The sequence below is a fragment of the Oryx dammah genome, unplaced genomic scaffold (assembly GCF_014754425.2).
Source record: "Oryx dammah isolate SB20612 unplaced genomic scaffold, SCBI_Odam_1.1 HiC_scaffold_28, whole genome shotgun sequence".
Classification (NCBI taxonomy): domain Eukaryota; kingdom Metazoa; phylum Chordata; class Mammalia; order Artiodactyla; family Bovidae; genus Oryx; species Oryx dammah.
Genome location: NW_024070212.1, coordinates 110,441,983 through 110,467,400, shown reverse-complemented (window position 1 = coordinate 110,467,400; position 25,418 = coordinate 110,441,983). Strand labels below are relative to the sequence as shown.

General features: G+C 46.8%; 1 protein-coding gene across 3 annotated transcripts in view; it reads left to right on the top strand.

Moving 5' to 3' along the window:
• Positions 1–25,418, top strand: part of NGEF (neuronal guanine nucleotide exchange factor) — a 131,058-nt gene that overhangs the window by 89,301 nt on the left and 16,339 nt on the right. For all 3 annotated transcript variants that reach the window (XM_040231781.1, XM_040231780.1, XM_040231782.1), the window contains one exon: positions 1,598–1,896. In XM_040231781.1, the coding sequence (XP_040087715.1) occupies positions 1,598–1,896 (299 nt within the window). The remainder of the gene's footprint in view (positions 1–1,597; positions 1,897–25,418) is intronic.

Genomic DNA, 25,418 nt, shown 5'->3' with positions numbered 1-25,418 from the left:
CTGTGGCACACAGGATCTTTGATATTTGTTGCAGCATGTGGGATCTAGTTCCCTGACCAGGAATTGAACCCAGGCCCCCTGATTGAGAGCGTGGAGTCTTAGCCACTGGACCACCAGGGAGGTCCCCATCTTTGTTTTTATAGATAGAAATATCAAGGGCCCCAATGTTCCCCTAGGCTCCAGACCAGTCCAGTTGCCCACCAGTTCTCTCTACCTGCGTAGCCATCAGGTGGACCTGCATCTCTCCACCACCCTATCCCCAGTCAGACGCTCCTCCCATGTTCCCCATCTCCTGAATAGGGCCATCAGACCTCCCCTGCCAACTGGTCACCCGAATATCACTTGTCGCCCAGCACCAGCCAATCACCAGGCCCCGTCTTACGCCTTGTAACTATCCCTGAGTCAGGCACACGGCCCCATCCTTCCCCCACCACGGTGTGCGGGCCTGCATCACCGCTCCCCTGGAGAATGGGCATGGCCTCTTTCTTCCCATCTGTGGGCCTCCTACGATGTAGACCAGAGCTGCTTGCCCGAGGGGCTTCCCCTGGGGCTTGCCTTTTGCCAGCAGGATAGATAAGATCCTTGAGGTGACCCTCTTCTCTGCCCAGCCTCATCACCAACAGGGCAGCCCCGCCTGGGCCGGGAGCCTTCTTGGCCCTGAACCTTTCTGCTGCTCCTCTGTGGGGAGACCATCCCCCACCCTGTGGCCAGGACATCCAAAAAGGAATTTTGCCCCGTGGAGATGCTGCATTTTTACTGACTTGTCTATACCCCCAAATTTCCTTGGAGACTCAGAAGGCACTTATTTAAGATCAGGAAAGTAAATCTAAAAGTACAAAAGAAAAAAGGAATGTTTCCCTTTTGAATCATAAGGTTGATGAAATATTGGTTTTTTTTTTCCTTCGAAATGAGAATTTACAACGACTCCCATTTCACCGATGAATAGACTTGAGTTTTAATACTGAAGCATTTAAGGCTTTGAGAAGCATCCTGCTGGGATGCTGAAACATAATCGGGCCATTTCCATCGACTCTGCACACATTGGTTATTAACATGACAAGTTCTAGATCCTTGTTGTTTGCTGGTTATGTATGTGAAAAGCATTTATTTGTGCAACTGGATTTTGATTCTATTCAGGGATTTCTTTATTCCTTGTTAGAAAAAATAAACTTATGCGTGCAGATCCTTCCCAAGAAATGAAGACAGAGGCAGTTCGTTCAGTGGCCCTTCCCTGAGACCTGTGGGGGTCTGGCTTTCTTTGTGTTTTCATAGGCAAAGCATTTGCCCTTGATCCCTGGCGGCTCAGATGGTAAAGTATCTGCCTGCCACTCAGGAGACCTGGGTTCGATCCTTGGGTCAGGAAGATCCCCTGGAGAAGGGACTGTCAACCCCCTCCAGTATTCTTGCCTGGAGAATCCCATGGACAGAGGAGCCTGGTGGGCTACAGTCCATGGGGTCCCAAAGAGTCAGACAGGACTGAGCGACTGACACTTTGACTTTTTCACTTTCAGGAATTGAAAGCTGTAACTTAGTGATTCGGAAAGCTCCGTATCTGAAATCTGTATCATGTCTTCAAAACGGTTTGATTTGATTTCAGGGCTCCTGTATCAGGAATACCGAGATAAATCAACTCTCCAAGAGATTGAGACCAGGAGGCAACAGGATGCAGAAATACAAGGTGGTGCTGACGGGTGCCCATCCAGCGAGGAGGCTCCGGAGGAAGATGAAGGGGAGGAGGAGGAGGAGCCAGCAAGCCCACCCGAGAGGAAGGCCCTGCCCCACATCTGCCTGCTCAGCAACCCCCACTCGAGATTCAACCTCTGGCAGGATCTCCCGGAGATTCAGAGCAGCGGGGTGCTGGACATCCTCCAGCCAGAGGAGATCAGGCTGCAAGAGGTAACAGGCTGCCCGGGGTGAGAGCTTCCGGTCAGAACAAACGGGTATTTTAACCAGCATGGGTGAGGCTTCCTCTCTGGGGTGAGGCTGGTTCGCCAGAGGAGTTACTGCCAGGGCACCTCTATCCCCAACATGCAGGAAAATTCACTTTATTTCCCGTGTGTGGGTGCATGTCACGTCACTTCAGTCATGTCCAGCTCTGTGCGACCCGATGGATGGTAGCCCACCGGGCTCCTCTGTCCATGGGGTTCTCCAGGCAAGAATGCTGGAGTGGGTTGCTGTTTCCTCCTGCAGGGGATCTTCCTCTCCCAGGAATTGAACCCGCATCTCTTAAGTCTCCTACATTGGCAGGCGGGTTCTTTACCGCTGGCGCCACTGGGGAAGCACAAGCAGCAAAAACCACCTAGTTAGCTCCTGGGATAGCTCAACCCCGGTGTGGAGTGTTCTCCGCGTTGTCGTTTCTGTGGATAGGAAGATTGCATTCTCTAAACCCTTGCTTGTTATTGTGGAGAATCTCCACGGCACGTGTGAGCACCCATACAGTCGGTGATGCTGAATTCATTGTGACTGTAAACTGGCTCTATTCATCTGTGCTTTACTTTTCACTTGCACGTCTTTATTTCGAATTTTCGCTTGAACCTTGAGTGAGTGGGGCTCTGAAAGAAAGCCCTCAGCATATCCACCCCTCCTGAAATGGTGTGGAAATTTAGGATTATGTCTCTTCTTGCGCCTTCATCCGATGGTCCAGGCAGACTCTGCCTGTGAGTTAGGCTGAGGCAGGATCACAGAGTCAGTTAATAGTTTGTGGCTAACAGGGAGAAATAATCCATAAAACACGAACAGTAGTAGAAGTGAGAAGCTAAGAAATGTAGGTGTTGGATATATATATATAGTCATATATATATATATAGCCATATATATATATATATATATATATATATATATAGCTTTATATACAGAGAGTTGGATCAGTTCTTTTAAGATTTTTTTAATGTGGGCTGTTTTTAAAGTCTTTAATGAATTTCTTACAATGCTGCTTCCATTTAATGTTTTGGGGTTTTGGCCATGAGGCCTGTGGGTTCTTACCTGCTCCACCAGGGGTCGAACCCGCACCCTTTGCATTAGAAGGCAGAGTCTTAACCACTGGACTGCCAGGGAAGTCCCTGTTCAATCCAGTTCTGTCATCTTATCTGCTCACGCCCCGTTTCCCCAGTCTCCCCACTCACATGCTGCTTCAAGCCTGCCCTTGAGCTTGTTCCTAGTTGCAGTCCTGACTTTCTTTAGCTCTTGGCTCACCTGTGCGAGATTCTATAGAAACGTTCGTTCTTCTCATTTACTTAAAAGGCAAAACTGCAAACTGTGTTCACACGTAATGACCAAGGCTGAGACCAGCCCCCGACCAGGTTCATCAAACACAGACTTGGGTGACGTGATGCCTTTGCTCCTTGAGGAGCCTGACGACACTCAATTTTTGAAGCGCCACCCAGGGTCCGCTGCGTCCCGCCTAGCAGACTCAGGAGAGATGGTTTTAGCGTCTGACACCACTTGTGATCATGAGCATTTGTAAGCAAGGCCACAGGAGTTTGCTTTTTTTTTTTTTTTTATGAAACTGATGTCAGTGGTCATCCTACGGCGCTCCTCCCAGCTTCTCACAGGATACTGGTGAGATGACATAAAGAACCACGTGCGCCACCAGAGGCGAAGATGCATGGTCAGGAGACCTCCACGAGGCAGGTGGAGCTGGACTGAGGAAATCCCAGCAGGCTTTGCCACCCAAAACAACCATGTGGGAGGTTCTAGAACCCAGGGAGAAGCCCCCCTGCAGGTGGCCATCCCTCCTACCTGAGAGACCCAGGGGCTCCACCACCTGCAGACAGAGCCACCATCACTCACCCTTTTTTCCTTCCAGTTTTATCTGAGATATAATCGACACACTTCACTGTATAAGTTTAAGGTGTATGATTTGACTTCCATGCATCATGAAATAATGACCCACAGTAGTTGTTCATCGCTAAGCTGTTTCTGACTCTTCGTGACCCCGTGGACTACAGCACGCCAGGCTCCCTTGTCCTTCACCATCTCCCGTAGTTTGCTCATTTTCATGTCCATTGAGTCTGTGACGCTATCTAACCATTTCATCCTCTGTCGTCCCCTTCTCCTTTTGCCTTCAACCTTTCCCAGCATCAGGGTCTATTCCAATTAGTCGGCCCTTCGCATCAGGTGGCCAAAGTGTTGGAGCTTCAGCTTCAGCATCAGTCTTTCCAGTGTATATTCAGGGTTGGGAAATTCCCTTTAGGATTGACTGGTTTGATTTGCCTGCTGTCCAAGGGACTCTCAAGAGTCCCAACCAGCCCAATTCGAAAGCATCATTTCTTCAGCACTCAGCCTTCGTCCAACTCTCACATCCATACATGACTGCTGGAAAACCACAGCTTTGACTCTGTATGGGCTTTGGATAGGAAAGTGATAGCTCTGCTTTTTAACATGCTGTCTAGGTTTGTCATACCTTTTCTTGCAAGGAGCAAGCCTGTTTGTCCACAGTGATTTTGGAGCCCAAGAAAGTAAAATCTGCTACTGTTTCCACTTTTTCCCCATCTATTTGCCATGAAGTGATAGGAATGGATGCCATGATCTTCGTTTTTTGAATGAGTTTTAAGCCAGCTTTTTCACTCTCCTCTTTCACCTTATCAAGAAGCCCTTTAGTTCCTCTTTGCTTTATGCCATAATGGTGGTGTCTTCAGTATATCTGAGGTTGTTATTTCTCCTGGCAGTCTTGATTCTAGCTTGTGATTCATTCAGCTCGGCATTTCACATGATGTGCTCTGCATATAAGCTAAATAAGCGGGGTGACAATATATAGCCTGGACATGCTCCTTTCCCGATTGTGAACTAGTCTGTTGTTCCATGTCAGACTCTAACTGTTGCTTCTTGACCTGCATACAGGTTTCTCAGGAGACAGGTAAGATGGTCTGTTAGTCCCATCTCCTTAAGAATTTTCCTCATTTTGTTGCGATCCACACAGTCAAAGGCTTTAGGGTAGTCAGTGAAGCAGAAGTTTTTCTGGAATTCTCTTGATTTTTGTATGATCCCGCAAATGTTTGCAATTTGACCTCTGATTCCTCTGTCTTTTCTAAATTCAGCTAGTACATCTGGAAGTTCTTAGTTCTTGTACTGTTGGAGCCTAGCTTGAAGGATTTTGAGCATTACTTTGCTATCGTGTAAGATGAGTGCAATTGTACAGCAGTTTGAACATTCTTTGGCATTGCCTTTCTTTGGGACTGAAATGAAAACTGACCTCTTCCAGTCCTGTGGCCAAATTTTGGTAAGTTTTCCAAATTTGCTGGCATATTGAATGCAGCACTTTAACAGCATCATCTTTTAGGATTTGAAATACCTCAGCTGGAATTCCATCACCTCCACTAGCTTTGTTTGTAGTAATGCTTCCTAAGGCCCACTTAACTTCACACTCCAGGATGTCTGGCTCTAGGTGAGTGACCACACCATCATGGTTAGCCAAGTCATTAAGAGCTTTTCTATACAGTTCTCCTGTGTATTCTTGCCACCTCTTCTTAATCTCTTCTGCTTCTGTTAGGTCCATACCATTTCTGCCCTGTATTGTGCCCATCTTTGCATGAAATGTTCCCTCGGCATCTTCAATTTTCTCGAAGAGATCTCTAGTCCTTCCCATTCTATTGTTTTCCTTTATTTCTTTATATTGTTCAATTAAGAAGGCTTTCTTATTTTTCCTTGCTATTCTCTGGAACTCTGCTTTCAGTTGGGTATATCTTTCCCTTTCTCCTTTGTCTTTCACTTCACTTCTTTTCTAAGCTATTTGTATGGCCTCCTCAGACAACCACTTTGCCTTCTTGAATTTTTTTTCCTTTGGGATTGTTTTAATCACTGCCTCCTGTAGTGTTACAAACCTCTGTGCATAGTTCTTCAGGCACTCTGTCTATCAGATCTAATCCCTTGAATCTATTTGTCACTTCCACTGTATAATCATAAGGGATTTGATTTATGTCATACTTGAATGGTCTAGTGGTTTTCCATACTTTCTTCAATTTCAGTCTGAATTTTGCAATAAGGAGTTCATGATCTGGGCCACAGTCAGCTCCCGGTCTTGTTTTTTTCTGACTGTAGAGAGCTTCTCAATCTCTGGCTGGAAAGAAAATAATCAGTCTGATTTTGGTGTTGACCATCTGGTGATGTCCATGTTTAGAGTCTTCTTTTGTGTTTTTGGAAGAGGGTGTTTGCTATGATCAGTGTGTTCTCTTGGCAAAACTCTATTAGCCTTTGCCCTGCTTTATTTTGTACTCCAAGGCCAAACTTGCCTGTTACTCCAGGTATCTCTTGACTTCCTACTTTTGCATTCCAGTCCCCTATGATGAAAAGGACATCTTTCTCTGGTGTTCATTCTAGAAGGTCTTGTAGGTCTTCATAGAACCGTTCAACTTCAGGTTCTTTGGCATCAGTCCTTGAGGCATAAACTCAGATTACTGTGATATTGAATGGTTTGCCTTGGAAACGAGATCATTCTGTCGTTTTTGAGATTGCACCCAAGTGCTGCATTTTGGACTCCTTTGTTGACTATGAGGGCTACTCCATTTCTTCTAAGGGATTCTGGTCCACAGTAGTAGATATAATGGTCATCTGAGTTAAATTTGCCCATCCCCATCCGTTTTAGCTCACTGCGTTCCTAAGATGTCGATGTTCACTCTTGCCATCCCCTGCTTAACCTCGTCCAACTTACCTTGATTTATGGATCTAACATTCCAGGTTCCTATGCAGAATTGTTCTCTGCAACGTCAGACTTGACTTTCACCACCAGACACATCCACAGCTGGGAGTTGTTTCTGCTTTGGCTCAGCCTTTTCTACCGTAGAGTCTGTAGACTCCAAGACTGGGCTGCCTCAGGCCAAACAAATAACAGCGAGGGAGCGCAAACCCCACCATCAGCAGAACATTTGATTAAAGATTTGCTGAGTGTAGCCCTGCACCAGAGCATGACCCAGTGTTTCCCCACAGTGAGTCCCTCCCACCAGGAAACTTGCACAAGCCCCTTCTCATCGTCAGAGAGGAGACAGTAAGGTTAGTGATCCTGTCATCTCATTAGATACAACATTAAAGAAATAAAAAAGATTTCCTTATGAGAACTCAGGATTCACTCTCTTAACTTTCATATATAACATGTGGTTAACAGTAGTGTTAACTTTATTTATCATATTATACATTACATCTTGTTACTGGAAGCGTGTGCCTTTTGATTGCCTCAGTCAATTCCCTTTCCCCATCTCTGTACTTCACCCTGCCCCACCCCCGGCTTGTTAACCATAGTCTGATCTCTTTCTCTATAAGTTTCTTTGTTTTTGATATGTAATTAATCTACAACAGTGTGTTAGTTCCTGTTACACAACGTAGTGATTTGGTTCTTCTATACATTTCAAAATGGTCACCTAAAATGTTTTGACTTAGTCTAGCTACAGCATGCCACCATGTAGAAGAATTGCATAGATATTCACTATATTCTGATTCCCTGGGGGTTCAGACAGTAAAGAGTTTGCCTGCAATACGGGAGACGCGGGTTCGATCCCTGCGTAGGGAAGATCCCCTGGAGAAGGAAATGACAATCCACTCTAGTATTCTTGCCCGAAAAATCGCATGGATGGAGGAGCCTGTACAGTCCCTGGGGTCGCAAAGAGTCGGAGACGACTGAGCAACTTCACCTCCTTTCACCATTCACTATGTTCCCCACACTGTACATTTCACACCCATGACTCACTTATTTTTCAGCTGGAAATCTCTGCCTTTTACTCTGCCTTACCTGTTTCTTTCCTTCCCCTACCCTTACCCACTCTGTCTATTTTCGGTACGTTTCTACTGTGTTGTGTTTGTTCATTTGTTTTTTAGATTCCACGTACAAGTGAATCTGATACACTTGCAGTATTTGTCTTTGTCTGACTTATTTCACTGAGCATAATAGTCTCTAGTTCTGTCCATGTTGTCTCAAATGGCAAGATTTCATTCTTTTTTTTGGCAATTATTCCATAGTGTGTGTGTGTGTGTATAACATATCTTCTTTATCTGTTCACCTGTTGATGAACACTTAAGTTGCTTCTGTATCTTGGCTGCTGTAAATACTAGAGTGAGCTTAGAGGTGCAGATATCTTTAGAATTAGTGTTTTTGTTCTCTTCAGATCAATACCCAGTAGAATTGCTGGATCATATGGTAGTCTATTATTAAGTTTTGAGTAATCTCCATACTGTTTTCTATAGTGGCTGAACAATTTACAGTCCCACTGCTGCTGCTGCTAAGTCGCTTCAGTCGTGTCCGACTCTGTGCGAGCCCATAGACAGCAGCCCACCAGGCTCCCCCGTCCCTGGGATTCTCCAGGCAAGAACACTGGAGTGGGTTGCCATTTCCTTCTCCAATGCATGAAAGTGAAAAGGGAAAGTGAAGTCACTCTAACAGTGCACAAATGTTCCCTTTTCTCCACATCCTCACCAACACTTGTTGTTTGTCATCTTTTTGATAATAGCCATTTTAACGCGTGTGAAGCGACAGCCCCCTGTGGTTCTGACTTGCGTCTCCCTAAGGCAATGGCAGCCCACTCCCGTGTTCTTGCCTGAAGAATCCCAGGGTCGGGGGAGCCTGATGGGCTGCCGTCTATGGGGTCGCACAGAGTCGGACACGACTGAAGCAACTTAGCAGCAGGGGCAGCGATGATCAGTGACGTGGGACATCTTTTCACGTCTTTGGTCATCTGTGTGTCTTCTCTGGAAAAACGTCTCTTCAGATCCTCTGCTCATCATTTAATCAAGTTGTATTTTAATGGTCAGTTGTATGAGTCCCTTGAATACTTTGGATATTAATCCCTTATCAGATATATTGTGTGTAAATATCTTCTCCCATTCAGTTGGTGGCCTTTTCATTTGTTGATAGGTTCCTTCACTGGGCAAAAGGGTTTTAGTCTGATGTGGTCCCATGCGTCTGTTTTTGCCTTTGTTTCCCTTGTACCATCCCTAAGTTTGACTTTCATATAAAAGGAATTATACAGTGCGATTTTGCATTTGGCTTTTTTTTCACACAATATTACCATCATGGGCCTTTTTCCTCATCCTCAAAATAAGGAAAAGTGTCTAGTTTTTGAGAGAATTCTTTTTCTTCTTTTTACCTTGATAATTAGATAAATAAATTTAAATTACTTTGGAAAGCTTAGAGATAAACCCCAGTAGGACTTAAAACATGGTATAAATCTCTTACAACAACAAGCCAAAAGCAGAGAAAGCAGGGATCTTGTAAGAAAAGGAAAGCAAACAGTAAAAGGTCAACATAAAAACAAAAATGGTATAAAATAACGCGGCAGAGTTCATAGCAAACATCACTGTTGTAACCATATATGTAAATTGCTTAAATCTTCCATTGAAAGCCAGAAATTATCCGACTGATGAGAAAACTAAACCCATGATATTATCACACAAATTAGAATTCAGAGCAAGAAAAGTTACCAAAGGGAACATGACGTCATTTTGTACAGTTAAAGATTATTGCTTTGTTTACAAGTTTTAAAATTAAGATACTCATTAATACATTTTCATTGTTCGTTTCATTGTTTCATTTTCATTGCAAAATGCAAACAGTGTACATGTGTGCAGGCCTTTTCTTGGCTCCTGGCTGGAGGACCATTTTCACTTTCTCCTGATAAATTACAGTCATTACACGCTGTGTGATTTTGGACTTTAGACACTTGTGAAGACTCTTAAGTGCAAAATCCTTATCGATCCTTATGATGCTGTCCCCATATTTTACACTCGTTTTATTCAAGAGCAGTTTGATTCTGGTTTTGGTTTTTTTAGCAACTTGACTTTCACTGACTCCTGAAAGCTTCCAGGTTACTTTCATAAAAACAACTCCCTTTGCACTGAAAATTCTTTAGTTTTTTTTTTTCACTTAAGGACATAATTGCAGAACAAGTACGATTGGCTTGAATAAGTTTAAAAAGCACAGGGGCTCACCGGTGGGGAGAGAAGCTTCAGGTGGCAGGGGAGGGGGCAGTGGCGGACAGCCTGTGACCAGCCCGCAATGGACCCTCGCAGGAGCATGGGGCACTCAGGGCTTGGTTAGGAGAACTTCTGTGGGCCTGCATCTTCGTGCTCCCAGGAGACCACAGCTGTCTGATCAGGAGACCACAGCTGTCCGATCCATCAGTCACTCAGGGCTCAGACACTCAGCCGTGTCTGACTCTTTGCGACCCCTTGGACTATAACCCGCCAGGCTCCTCTGTCCGTGGAATTTTTCCAGGCAAGAATACTGGAGTGGGTTGCCATTTCCTCCTCCAGGGAATCTTCCTGACCCAAGGATCGAGCTCACGTCTATTAATCTCCTGCACTGACAGGCGGATTCTCTACCACTAGTACCACCTGGGAAGCCCCAGCTGTACGATAGATACCCAGAAATGGAATTGTGGGTTGAAAGTGAAGTGCGTTTTAGATGATGGTGGTGGTGGTGTGGTGGTTTAGTTGTTAAGTTGTGTCTGACTCTTTGAGACCCTATGGACTGTAGCCTGCCAGGTTCCTCTGTCCATGGGATTTCTGGATACTCCCAGTCGACTAAAAAGATGCACAACGTGAGAGTTGCAAGTTGTTTTATTTGGGGCAAAATGCGGACTGCAGCCTTGGAGACAGCACCTCAGATAGCTCTGAGAGCCTGCTCCAAAGAGCCAGTAGGGCAAGGTCAATATATAAGATTCTGGTGAAGGGGGAGTTCAGTACAATCAAGCATTCATTTTACAAAGGCTTTCTGCTAGTCAGGAGGAGCTGATATCATGAAGGGATTTAGTGCTTTTCTAGATAGGAGGAGATGCAAGGATTGGGTCATGAAATGAGTTCCTGAAAATATCTAACCATCTAAAGACCCGTTCCACCACATTCCCTGGAGCACAGAGTGCCTCACTGTCCACCCCGAACTCCCTCCGGGGGTGTTGAAGGTCAACAGCTGTGGCAGCTCAGGGTCCGGTCTCCGCAGAGGCAGATGGCAAGTGTCCTTGTGTGCGTGCATTCGTGCGTGCTAAGTCACTTCAGTCGTGTCCGATTCTGCGACCACAGACTGTAGCCTGCCAGGCTCCTCTGTCCACGGGATTCTCTAGGCAAGAATGCTGGGGTGGGTTGCCATGCCCTCCTCCAGGGGATCTTTCCCACCAGGGATCGAACTCTCTTACGTTTCCCGCATTGGCAGGCGAGTTCTTACCACCTGGGAAGCCGTTGTTATTCAGTCCCTGGCAAATGCTCTTGGCGAGTGGCAATTTGTAGTTGACACACCAAATCGCCATTCAAAAGGCAGTTCAAATTTCACACAACTACAGCAAAGAAAACATATATTCACGCTCTAGCCTTGTTAGCAAACTTCTTGATTTTTGCCCTAATCTGTAGGATGAAAACCCGTGTGTTGTTTTTAACCCGCCTGTCCTTGATGACAGAAAGTGAGCTTCTCTTAGTATTTATTCAATTGGCTGTGTCGGGTCCTCCTTTCATTGCCGTGCACGGACTCCCTGGTTGTGTCACACAGGCTCAGGAGTGACGGCGCATGGGCTGAGTTGTTTCACGACATGTGGGATCTTAGTTCCCGGACCAGGGATCCAGCCAGGGGTGAAGCCCTCATCCCTACCTGCAAGGCAGATTTGTAACCACTGGACCACCAGGGAAGTCCCCAGGCATCTTTTCTTATGCTCACTGGCTGTTTCCCTTTCTTTGTGAATTACCTGTTCTTATTCTTTGCCCTTTTTTTCCTATAGGGTTATCTTTGTTTATCTTCTTGATGGAAAGCAGCTTTTTACATATTCTGGATATAATTTGTTTACATGTTTGAAACATTTTCTCCCATTCCCAAGAGGTACAGTTTACAGGGATAGGTAACTGTGAGAAAGTGTCTTGAAATGGAAGCCCAAGTAGAGCAGAGTCAGGCAGAGACATGCACGGAAGCTGTCGTGCCCACCGTACTGTTTCTGGAGAGTGGGGCATAGCAGGGATACAAGGGGCCTGACGACAGGACTGGGGCTGACTTTAGATATTTTCACTGAACTCTGTGCTCTCTAAAGCGGCACTGCCCCCTTCGTTAGCCCCCGATGGTCACACGTGGCTCTTCAACAACCTGACATGTGACCAGTCCTCACTGAAACAGGCTGAGTGTAAAAACAAATACCAAGTCTTGCAGACTTGAGACACAGAAAAAGGAAGCAAACTATCTTCTCAATCGTTTTTGTATTACATGTTGACTTAATATCCTGGATATATTAGATTAAATAAAATACATTAAAATTTCTTTTGACCTTTTAAAAAATATGATTACTAGAAAACCTTAAATTGTATATGAAACCCATATTATATTTCTATTGGACACAGTGCTCAAAAAAGAGGCAATATTTTATTTCTCAATGTCCGTAAACACCATCAAAAAGTGCCTCTACATTAAGCCTTAAGAAAAAGCTCAGTAAATATTTATTAAAATTGTATAGGTCCTACTCTCTCACTACAATGCAGCAAAACAAGAAAATAAGTGTAAACAATGTAAAAACCTCAAATCAGAAATGTTGGGTTGCCATGTCCTTCTCCGGGGGATCTTCCCAACCCAGGGATCCAACCCATGTCGCTTAGGACTCCTGCACTGGCAGGCGGGTTCTTTGCCACTAGCGCCACCCATATTGACATTAAAAATAAAATCCACAATTATAAAGACGTCAGCACTCCTCTCAGTAATTAGGAGAACTAGGGAACACAAAATCAGTAAGGATATAAGAAGAATTGAATGCCCTCAAACCAACTGGACTGAATTAACATTTATAAGGCGCTCTACTCAACAGTAGCAGAATACACTTTGTGTTTCAAGCGTTCGTGGAATATCCACCAAGATAGACCAAGCCGCATTTTAACAAATTAAAAGAATTTAAATCACACAGAGTGTGACCTTACCATAATAGAATTAAACAGAAATCAACAACATAAAGAGAACAGGAAAACCTCCTGGCACTTGGAAATCAAGCAGCCTGTTTCTGTGTAATCCCTGAGTTAAAGAGGAAGTCTCCAGGGAAGTTAGAAATGAACGAACTACCTTTCTTCACAGATGGTATGATGTGGACGCAGAAAATCTCAAAAAATCTACAAAAAAAAAAAGAACAATACCCCCTTAGAACTAAAATGGACACTGGGACTTCCCTGGTGGTCCAGCGGTTAAGAGTCCGCCTTGCAATGCGGGTGACGCAGGTTCAGTCCCTTGTCCGGGAACTAAGATCCCACGTACTGCAGGGCTGCTAAGCCTGAGAGTCACAACTAGAGAAGCCCGCCCGCCACAACTAAGACCCAACACAGGCAAATAAGTCAATAAATATTTTTAAAAATAGTAAACGCGGACTGCTGCTGCTGCTGCTAAGTCGCTTCAGTCGTGTCCGACTCTGTGCGACCCAGGCTCTGCCGTCCCTGGGATTCTCCAGGCAAGAACACTGGAGTGGGTTGCCATTTCCTTCTCCAATGCATGAAAGTGAAAAGTGAAAGTGAAGTCGCTCAGTCGTGTCCGACTCTTAGCGACGTCATGGACTGCAGCCCACCAGGCTCCTCCATCCATGGGATTTTCCAGGCAAGAGTACTGGAGTGGGGTGCCATTGCCTTCTCCGAACTAAAAACACTTAAAACACAATGTCCGGTACTGGTGTGGAGCAACTGGAACTCTCATACACTGCTGATTTCAAAATGGCACAGCTGCTCTGGAGAATCCTTGACAGCTTCTTGTAAAGTGAAACATGCACTTCCCTCCAAGCCCGAGAATCCTGGGTGTTTACCTAGAGCAGTGTCTCCATAGCAACGCTATTGAATTCGGGGCTGCTTCCTCCTTCCTTCGGGGCTTGCTCTCCTTCCTGTTCTTCACAGGTTTAGCACCGTCCCTGGCAGCAGGATGCCTGTAGCACCCCTGCCCCGACATATTAACAACCCAAAATGTCTCTCCACCTCGCTGAGTATCATCCAGGGAGCAAAAATCGTTTGTAGCTGAGAGCCACTACCCTAGAGAAACAAAAATCTACGTTCATACAGAAATGTGTACACAAATGTTGATACTAAGTCTGTTCATAATTGTCAAAAGCTGGTAACAACTCGGATGTCCTCTAACAGATGGATAAACAGAAACAGGAACATTCACACAAATTGTTGTTGTTTAGTCATTAAGTCATGTCCGACTCTTTGTGACTCCATGGACTGTAGCCCACCAAGCTCCTCTGTCCGTGGAATTCTCCAGGCAAGAATACTGGAATAGGTTGCCATTTCCTTCTCCAGGGGATCTTCCCGACCCAGGGATCAAACTCACATTACTTACATCTGGCAGGCAGGTTCTTTACCACTACTCAGTAATAAAAAGAAATGAGCTGTTGACACAACTCAGATGAATCTCAGAGGCATTTTGCTGAGTGAAAGAAGTCAGAAAGTTTCCATAGTATGTAATTCCACTTATATGACATTCTGAACATGAGAAGGCTATATGGATAGAGAACAGATGAGTGGTTGCCAGGGGTGAGGGGTGAGGGGAGGCTGTGACTCAGGTGGGAAGCACAGGAGTGTTTGAAGTGATGGAGCTCTTGTGTGTCCTGGTTGTAGTGCTGGTGACAAGAATCTATACAAGGGTCGAAATTCATAGAACTGTATATACCAAAAAGTTAATTTTATTGTATGTTCATTTAAAAACTGACACATTGTAAAAAGAGATGTCTTCATTTAGGTTAAGTATTTTCTGCCCCCCCCCCAAATATAATAAAACAGTGATCTGTCTGGCTCTGAATTAAGGCAGACATTTACATACAGCATAAGAAAATCAAATCTGGAGATACTTTAGAAGAATAACATTGGGCACAGAAATTACTGCAAACATGGTATAATGTTTGAAACCAAAATTTATCATACTAATAGGCCAGAGGAGAAAAATACCCCAAGCTCCAAAAAGGTTCGAAAGGGAAATAGTACATCAATTTCCATCTAAACAAAACTCAGAAGCATACTTGCTGAAATTTGTAAAGAGCATCTCAGATCTATGAAAGCATCCTACGTAATGAAGAATTGCTGGTGGCAATAAAGGCAAGACGACGATGCTTGATATCCCTGCGGTTGTTCTGGAAGTTGTGGCCAGTGCAACGCAATGAGGAAACAAGACAAGCCTGTAGAGAAGGAAAGTCAGACCCACCGTTATCTGTCAGGGATGGCTGCCTACGTAAGATCCTGAGGGAGTCAAAAATACTGGATCTAACAAGGCAGTTCAGGGAGGTGGTGGGTTATAAAATAAGCATGCAAAGGTTATTTGTTTGGGGGACTTTCCTGGTGGTCCAGTGGTTAAGACTCTGCCTCTCAGTGCAGATGGCATTGGTTTGATCCCTGGTCAGGGTACTGAGGGCCCAAATGTCATGAGATGTGTCCAGAAAATATAAAAAACTGAAAATTAGTTCTTTCTGTGTACATTAACAAAACTCAGGTTTTCCATCAGTTAGAAAGCCCTGTTGATAAGAAAACAGTGAGCACCCTAAAGAAAAATAGGCTAAACAATTCTCTTAAGAAAAGTGACTGGTGATTAAATGAAAACAGGAAAAAAAAAACAAAAAACAACTCACTGGTTATGACAGAAGTACAATTAAGCAACACTGAGGCACCGGGCATTTCAAAATAGCAGAGACTTTTGAACATAAATACATTTAAAACCTCGTGTTGGGTGGATTTTTAAATAAGTGCTCTTGAGCACAGCTGATGGGAAGAGAGAGAGCAATATTTGTACCAGTCTCCTTACAAGAACGGGTTTGTATACTGTCTAGTGTTTCTGTTACTAGAAATTTATCTTGAAAAATAATCAGGAAGGTACACAAATATTTATTAGGCTGTCCCTTCAAGCAAAAATTAGGGAGGGATGGAGGAAGAATCCTAAATGCCCACCGATAGGGCACTTTTTATTTTAAAGACAGTGTACAGCTATGCAAAGACACAAGCATTAAAAAGCATGTTTTCAGAGAATAGGTGAATATTCATGACATACTATTAAAGGCAGGATCGAACATTACATGTGTAGTAGAGTGGGCATAGAAAATAAAGATATTTTTGTCATTTTCAATGGCTCGGACCAAAAATATTTAAGTAAGTTAGGATGACGTAAGAGCAACCGTGGTCCCAGGCAGGAGTGAATAACACAGGCATGCGAGCTTCAGTGCATTTCGCTCTGAGTCTTTATGGACTGACTTTTCTTTTTTATGTTAAAGAGCTTAATGTGAGTTTCTATTTAACATCTGGCAATGGACACAACACTGAGACCTTCAGATTTTATGTTCCAAATCAGAGACTTCTGCATCAGGTCATCTTTCCATTTATCAAAGCAAGTCAGGCAACTTGTTCTGGCAGCTCAATCTGTTGTTGAAGCATCTCTTTCTTTAGCTACAAAAGCAGCAGGTCCTGGCGAACTCCCGTTCACACAAGGAAGTGAAGCGAAGTCGCTCAGTCATGTCCGACTCTTTGTAACCCCATGGACTGTAGCCTACCAGGCTCCTCTGTCCATGGGATTTTCCAGGCAATAGTCCTGGAGTGGATTGCCTTTTCCTTCTCCAGGGGATCTTCACGACCCAGGGATCGAACCTGTGTCTCCCTCATTGTAGACAGACGCTTTACTGTCTGAGCCACCAGGGAAGTCAAGGAAAATACTCCCAAATGGTGGCCTTTTGGTAGGTCTGAGTCTCAACTGGTCACTGAAAGAATCAGGATTTAAGAATAAAATTGTATGTTTCCCCTCCTCCTCTTTAAAGTATAAAAAGTAGGCAGCTGACATTGGAACATGTTCTCTTAGATGTCGTGTAGGATTTCCTGGGTTTACTTTTTGCTTTTTAACTTAACTCTGAAGCTCTTGGTTCCCATCTTCCTGTTTGGAATGTTTTCTCAATTACTGATTGAGAACGTGATGGTTTGAGAAAGTAACTAGACAAATATTCAAATCACAAACTTAAGAAGAAGGCCGCTGAGGAAGGGTTGGGTGTTTAAATGGGAGAGGCGAGGACGGTCACTGCGTTTGCTTGACTTTCGCCATACCTGGCACCGGGGTCATGAGAAATGAAGGAGAAGCTGGGATCCTGCTCTAGCCCCGTCCCCTGGAGAAGTCGCCCCTGCCACTGGTGTGGGTTGTGTCCCCAGGCCAGATAAAGACGAAGTCCTGGTGATCTTGGGGGACTGACTGTGCAGAGCTCAAAAAATTGAGCAGGGCATGATATTTCAAGCAGCTCCATGGAAACAAGGATGCACACACACCCTGGCTGGCACTGTGGTGACACCGCCCATACCAGTCTGAACCAGTTTCCCAGCTCCATTCCCCTGGGAACAAGGTGGGAGGGGGCGTCCCAGGGAGCTAGCCAGTTTGGGTAGGACTCTCAGTCTGGGTCTGATCAGCCTCTGAAATCAGAGTTGTGTTTTTGTTGCTTTTCAACCTGTTTTTACAACTTAGAACTTAAATATACTTTCATTTCCCCCCCCAAAGAAGACTGTCCATTTGACGAGGAAACTGCTCGTATTTTTCAATGATATACTTCTATCAGAAAATTAAGTCGTGGTTGTTTTATTCACCAACCTTCATTGAATCATATATTTGTCTCCGTAGGATAAACCCCAAACAGTTCAGCAAATTAGTCCCAAATTGTCCCATGCTTTAAGATGGACAGTAGCCATCACCCAAAACATCAGATATTGCAAGCATTTATACCTATTTTGGGCTTTCCAGGTGGTGCTAGTGGTAAAGAACCTGCCTGGCAATGCAGGAGACATAAGAAACACTGATTGAATTTCCGGGTGGGGAAGATCCCCTGGAGGAGGGCATGGCAACCCACTCCAGTGTTCTTGCCTGGAGAATCCATGGACAGAGGAGCCCAGTGGGCTACAATGGGGTCACAAAGAGTTGGACATGACTGAAGTGACTGAGCACGCACATACCTATTTTAACAAAGTGATGTTACCATTTAGCATTTTAAAAATAAATCTGTTGGGTAAATAACATGCACTTGACATAAATTTCAAACAGAGCAAACAGAATTATGGTGAATAAACCCTCCCCTTCTAACCCCTGGCCCTCGGGGCCAATATCTGTGTCTGTTACACAAATGATAAGCTCTATGTACATTGTTTATGTCTTGCTTATTTTTTTAACGTAGCAAAATGGGTTTTTTAATTTATTACTTTTATTTATGTTTGGTTGCACTGGGGTCTTCATTACTCTTCACGGGCTTTCTCCAGTTGCAGCAAGCGGGGTCTGCTCTCTAGTTCCGAGAGCACAAGCTCTGGGCACACCGGCTCAGTACGTGTGGCACACGGGCTTAGTTACTCTGTGACGTGTCGAATCTTCCCAGACCAGGGATCAAACCCATGTCCCCTGCATTGGTAGGCAGATTCTTATCCAATGCACCAAAATGTTTTGACAGTATTTCCAGATCAGCCCAAAGAGAGGTCCCTATTTTTTTTTCTTTTCTTTCTTTTTTTTTTAAGCTTTATGGAGCTCCACTACTTATGATATTCCATAATTGATTCAACCAGTCCCCTGTGGATGGACATTTGCAACTAGAAATGTTGTGTATCAAGGATGTTCTTTACAGCGTTATACTAATAAAAGGCAGATCTATACAATGGTGTACTGTAGGAATTGCTAAGTGGAACTGTTGGGTGAAAGGTTATATACTTTTGAAATTTTGAAACCTCATCACCAGGCTGTCTTCACACTTCAGGTGTGTGTGAAGGTGCTGGCTCCCTCTCACCAGGAAGGTACAACATCTGATGAGTTCATCTTGACCAGTGAGCTGGACATGAATGATGCCGTGTTGTGGTTTTACTTTGCATTTCTCTTGTTGTGAATGGGGCTGAGCATCTTCTCTAGCACATGTCTTTTCAAATCTGTATCTGTTTTGGTACTTTTTTGTGAGCTACCCTATTACCCAAGCCATCTTGAGAAAAACCTAACAATTGGCTTGTGATATGTGTGAACTTGCCAAGGCTTGGGTTTGGGCAGCTGGTTTGTGTGGGGGCACACCAGGCCCCCCAGGGCCTGCAGATTAACTCGCACTTACTGTGTGACCCTTTAGTCCCATAGCGAGTGGGGGAGTAGCTGTCAGCACCCAGGGTGACACCGAGGACCCATGGCCCCCATAGCGGCTCTCCTTGCATTTCCTGCACAGACTAGAGACCACGCTGCAGCAGGACTCAGCCTGGGCTCTGAAATCCAGCTTCATCGTCATTAGTCAAGGATGAAAAGGGATGCTCTAAGGGCCGCTTCTTTAACTGCAAGCCTTTTCGGTCACTTCTGTCCAATCTAGTGCCTGCGGGGTTTGCATTACTCTTCTAGCTGCAGAAGTGGGCACAGCTTTGTGCCTGGACAGTCGGCTCATGTGGGAAGCAAGGCCTGGCAGAGAGAGGACACGAGTCCACCCAGGCTGGCCGCGGCTGGTGGCAGCAGGACTCAAGGCCCAAAGCAGAGGGCAGGGCTGTCCTTAGACAGCTTTCTCTCCACCTCTCCCCACCCTCCAGGAAGCAGCACTGCAGGGAAGTCAGGTATCGGGCAGTGCCCAGCGCTTAGCACTCAGGTGACACGTGAGAAAGAAAGGTACACGGGCGGGCTCTGGAGCTGGGGGACACCCCAGCCCTGACACCGGGCTCTCAGACTCTGCCACACCTCAGAACCACCTGGGGAACTTCTTGAGGACAGGTTATGAGTGGCTCTGGGGAGGCGCCTGAGAATCTGCATTTTTACAAACGTAGTCACGGAGTCAGGCTGAGATAGGTGGGACTTCCCCCTCTTTTTTTTTTTTTTTCCTCACGCATCGAACCTGGACTGGTGATGTATTTTGCATATGATAATATACATGTTTTAATGCTATTCTCTCAAATCATCCCAGCCTCACCTTCTCCCACAAAGTCCAAAATTCTGTTCTTTATGTCTATGTCTCTTTTGCTGTCTTGCATACAGGGTCATCATTACCATCTTTCTAAATTCCATATATATGCGTTAGTATACTATATTGGTGTTTTTCTTTCTGACTTACTTCGCTCTGTATAATAGGCTCCAGTTTCATCCACCTCATTAGAACTGATTCAAATGCATTCTTTTTAATAGCTGAGTAATATTCCATTGTGTATATGTACCACAGCTCTCTTATCCATTCGTCTGCCGATGGACATCTAGGTTACTTCCATGTCCTGGTTATTGTAAACAGTGCTGTGATGAACATTGGGGTACATGTATCCTCCCTCCGTTTTTGGCCCGCTAACTCTTAACGGTTCTTTGACTCTGACAGCCCCTTCTGGAAGCCTGCTGTCTCTGGCTGCCTGCCTCCCCTGTCGCCTGCCAAGGTGAAGCCCCCCGGTCACTGTGGACGTCCCTGATAAGCTGTCAGTGGCTGTGCCCAATGTGTGTGTCCTTCTGTGTCGCCAGCACTGGGCCCATACTCTACCTGGAGGGGGCTCTGGGCACATGTCTGTGGAACAAGTGAGCTGGGGAGGGCAGAAGGTGTCACCGACCTCAGCCCCCTAGCAGGGTGGCCTCCTAAGCTGGCCACCCCCCGGGGGCAGGGATCAGGTCTTGGTCCTCTCGGGATCCCCAGGGCCCACAGCTCCCAGTAGGTGCGCAGCAAACGCATGCAGTCTCCTGTGTGCTGACCGGGGCCAGGCCTTGCAGGAAGCCACCTGGTAGAGGAGACGGGCCATCCGGCGTCCAGTCCGGCTGGAGCCAGGAAAGGAGTTTGAACGGTGGGCACAGCTAATGGCACCCTTGGGAAGAGAGGCCCCACGGCCACGAGGAGGAGGGGTCTGGGAGCCAAGCTTTCGGGTGGAAGTTGTGAGCCGTAGGCAGTACAGGAGTAAGACCCATCACTCGATGCCAGGCCTGGTTCCCATGTGAGAGCTGGTTTAGAGGTTCTCGCTTAACAAACTGTCTCAAGCACCTACTTGAAAGGGATTCCCTGGTGGCTCAGTCGGTAAAGAGACTGCTTGCCAGGCAGGAGACCCAGGTTTGCTCCCCGGGTTGGGAAGATCCCCTGGAAGAGGCCACGGCAACCCACTCCAGTATTCTTGCCTGGAGAATTACACAGACAGAGGAGTCTGGCAGACTACAATCCATAGGGTCGCACAGAGCCGGACACAACTGAAGAGACTTAGCACGCACATGCATGCACCCACTGGCAAGCACCATGTAAAGCTAAAAAGACAATTAGCCGGAAGGAGCTGATAATCGAGGGTGGGAAGGAGGACATCACATCGACCTGCAAGGAGGGGGGCAGTGGCCCGGCACCACCGCCAGCCTGTAGGCTCTCGGGAAAGCCTAGGCGTGTGTGTGGAAGGGCATCCCTAGCAGGGCAGTCCAGGCACAGAGCCCTGAGATCCAAAGGATGAGGAGTGCACCTTGGTTTTCACAAGCTCTGTGGCACCCTCATCCACACAGAGGGGACCGTCGGGGGATCTCAGGGTTGTCGTGAGGACCGAGGGAGGTGACACGTTGGAGGTCCCCAGCAGGACACCAGGCGCAGGGTAGGAGCTGGACAGGCAGCGGCTGTTACTATCCTTTGCTCGCTGGCATTTTATTTCTGACAACGCTGCATAAACAAGGTGAGAGAAACGGACATTTATGGCCACTGTTTATCAGTGAAGTGTCACACCCGTTGACGTGGCTCAGACAGGACGGTGATGACTAAGAGAGAAACACAGCCAAGAGTTTCCTGGGTCTGGACAGAAAGTGATGCCCAAACTGGCAAAAGGGCATCAGGGAGTGGTCAGCAGTTCCTGCAACTCAGTCTTTTTCTCCCCAGTGCGTTTTTTTTTTTTTAATCTATTCGGCTGCTTCGGGTCTTGGCTGCAGCACTTGGATCTCCTTGGCGTGCAGGCTTCTCTAGCTGTGGCGTGGGCTTCTCTCCAGCTGTAGCATGCGGGCTCTAGAGCACACAGGCTCAGTGGTTGCCGAGGGCTTCATTTCCCTGTGGCATGTGGGATCTTAGTTCCCTGACCAGGGATGGAACCCATGTCCCCTGCATTGGAAGGCAGAGTCTTAACCACTGGGCCACCGGGGAGGTCCTGAGGAAGTGTGTGAGGCAGCAGGGGAGTCCATGGGGTTCACAGAGGAGGAGTGCTGGGGACCTGGACCAGTTCATGGACGAGTGAATGAATGAGTGGATGAATGAATGAGTGAATGTACAAACGAACGAGTGGATAATGATTGATCGAATGAGGGAATGGATGGACGGATGAGAAGATGAATGGAAGATGGAATGAGTGAATGGGGAATGAACAGTGGATGAATGAGTGGATGGATGAGTGATTGAATGAATGAGTGGATGAGTGGCTGGATGAATGAATGAGTGAGTGGACAAACGAATGAGTTGATGGGTGAATGAATGAGTGGACGGATAAATGAGTGAAGGAATGAAGGGATGAGTGGATGAATGAAGGAATGAGTGGATGAATGAATGAATGAGTGAATGACTGGATGGATGAATGAGTGAATGAATGGATGGATGAGTGTCTGATGAATGATTGGATGATTGGATGGATGAGTAAATAAATGAGCAGGGCCTGGATCCCTGTCAACTCCAAACGCCCATTCAAAGGCTTGAATGACTGAGGATGAAAATAATATTGATGAGGAAAAGACAACCATATTGATGTGGCAAATAATCTGACATATAAAATAAAGACAAACACCCTGGAAAACTAAAATCCACAGATGACTAATCGCCCTATAAACGGAGAAAGAGGGGGTGAGCTTGCGGTGAATGGGCACAGCCGGTATCAATTAGAGGTGATTCAGGCCCAACGCCTGCGGCGTGTCAGTGACTGAGAGGCCCGCCTGCCTCTGCCCAGCGGCCTCCGGCCCTGTGTCCTCCAGGGGATCAGGATGAGGATGCTGTCGGCAATCTGGGGACCTTTCCCACCTGTGACCCCAGGTGTGCCTCGGGCGTCACTGGGGGAGATGGGATTCAGCAGACACACCTTATCTGAGGGGCTTACCCTGGAACTGCTGTCCTTTTCCTCTCGGGATTTGCAGCACTCATCTGTCTTGGTTTGGGGTGTTTTTTATTTTCGGTTATGTTTGCTTAGAATTAGCAAGCTCTAATGGCTTGACGTTTTCTTAAGAAACTTAAATTTAGCAGCAGGAAGTCATTTGTTTCAGCCCCTGTATTGGAGGCACTTCCGGGAACTTCCTGCCCAGTGCAGCCTTGCCGGGCAGGGCTTGGTGGACGCTGGCAGAGCAGAGGGTGGGGCCTTCTGTGCCGGGGCCTCGGCTCAGACGCAGGCGAGGCCAGCGGGACGTGCTGAGTGTTGTTTCAAATCTTTCAGCCCACGTGACTTGGGGACAGAGAGGCTGCGGGCTCGTTTCAGCGCCTCGTCACGTTGTCTTGCGTGAGGCACAGACACTGGGGTTGGAGGAGGCAGGGTTCTCTGCTGGTGGCCCAGGCCTATCACTGGTGGGCTATACTGCAGTGATGTGTGTGTGTGAACTTTCTCATTGGTGCTGGGCAGGTTTAGGCTGTTGCTCTGCAATGCTGGGCTAAGTCACTTCAGTCATGTCTGACTCTGCAACCCTGTGGATCGTAGCCCACCAGGCTCCTCTGTCCATGGGATTCTCCAGGCACTGGTGTGGGTTGCCATGCCCTCCTCCAGGGGATCTTCCCGACCCAGGGATCGAACCCTTGTCTCTTAGGTCCCTGGCACTGGCAAGCAGGTTCTTTACCACTAGGGCAGTGGCCAGATCCCATTTATGCTGCTAAGCATGCCCAACTTGCAAATATGTCGCTTATTTTAAAGCACTTTGCCAGGTCAGCTGTTTGTCTGAGCTTTGCATGGAGGCAGCAGAGTAGCTCCCAGCAGGCTGCCTGTAGACCCCACTGGATCCCCGGCCTTGTCTACGTCTAAGGCAGCAGGGGTGGGGGTAGTGGGGGGCAGAGTCCAGAATTTGGAAAACCCTTGGGTTGAGTCTTGCACCGTCCAGCGGTAACTTCGGGGGCATTACTTAACCTCTGCGTCTGTTTCCTTTTAATAAAATGGGACCTTCCGTGTGTCCTTCCTAGGGGCGGGGCGGGGGGGTGGGGGGGTGCAGAGAGCATGAAGTGGGAAAGCGCCTTATGTGTCTGGAGAATATGCTGGTCCTCCCTCCCTCTCCCTGCCTGCCTCCCTTCCTTCCAGTGTCCCTCCTGGCCCTGGGAGCGCTAGTGTTCGTTGCCAGAGTCTTAAACCCTGCATCAGGGTTCCAGCCAGTGGGGAGGATGGAGGTGTGAGACATGGGGGGTGGTCGGGACACTGGGTGGGGACCAGGGCCCCCAGCGTTCATTGCTCGCCTGGCTCCAGCCCTCCTGGCTCCAGCCCTCCTCTGTCTATTTCCCTGGGGCTGCTGTAACCACAAACTGGGTGGTAATTAATTCTCCCCCAGTTGCAGAGCCCAGAGCCTGAAGTCGGCTGTCGGCAGTTTCCGCCTCTTCCGCTTCTGGTGGCTCTGGGTGTTCCTGAACTTGAGGCAGCATCACTCCCGTCTCTGCCTGGGTCCTCACCTAGCCTTCTTCCCTATGTGTCTCTCTCTGCATCTCTCCTACAAGGACAGCTGTCATTGGATTTAGACCTCAATCCAGGATGGTCTCCTCACCTTGACATCCATAACTTAATGTGCAAAGACCCTTTTGCCAAACAGGTTCCCATTCGCAGGTGCTAGAGGGTGGGATGTAGACCCAGGTATGGAGGAGTTGTTAGTTGCTCAGTCATGTCTGAGTCTGCAAACCCATGCACTGTATAGCCTGCCAGGCTCCTCTGTGCATGGAATTTCCCAGGCGAGAATGCTGGAGTGGGTTGCCATTTCCTTCTCCAGGGCATCTTCCTGATCCAGGGATCAAATTCACGTCTCCTGCATTGGCAGGTGGATTCTTTACCACTGAGCCGCGGGGGAAACCCCACAGCTTTGGAAGGGCAGTCACAATTCACCCCACTTGACCGTCCCTGCCGGGTGGCCACAGTAGAACCTGAACCCATGCTAGGCTGATAAATAGCAGAGGGAGGTGGGGGTGGGGAGGATGGTGAGGGTGGCCCCCGGGTGGCCTCAGGAAGGGTCATGAGTTTGCTTGTGAGTGAAGCAGGAGGGTGAGCTGGCATTCCCACCCTGCTTCACAGACGACACGTGAGGGAACAGAGGTCCAGTGAGCTTGTTGTTTCATAGGCTCAATAATCGCATAATAAGCATGATAGAGAAGAAGCTGCCTCCAAAAAGCTTATCAGATTATGGATTTCTCTCTTTTTTTCTCTCTTCTTCAAAATGAAGATTGCTTTATTGATTACATTATAAAATCAGACCATGAAAGAAATAATCTGTGCTCATTCTTCAGTTCTCGGACGGTTGAAAGCGTAAAAAGAAAAGAGTAGGGGTTCCCTGGTGGCTCAGTGGTAAAGAATTTGCCTGTCAATGCAGGAGACATGAGTCCGATCCCTGGCCCGGGAAGATCCCACGTGCCGTGGAGCAG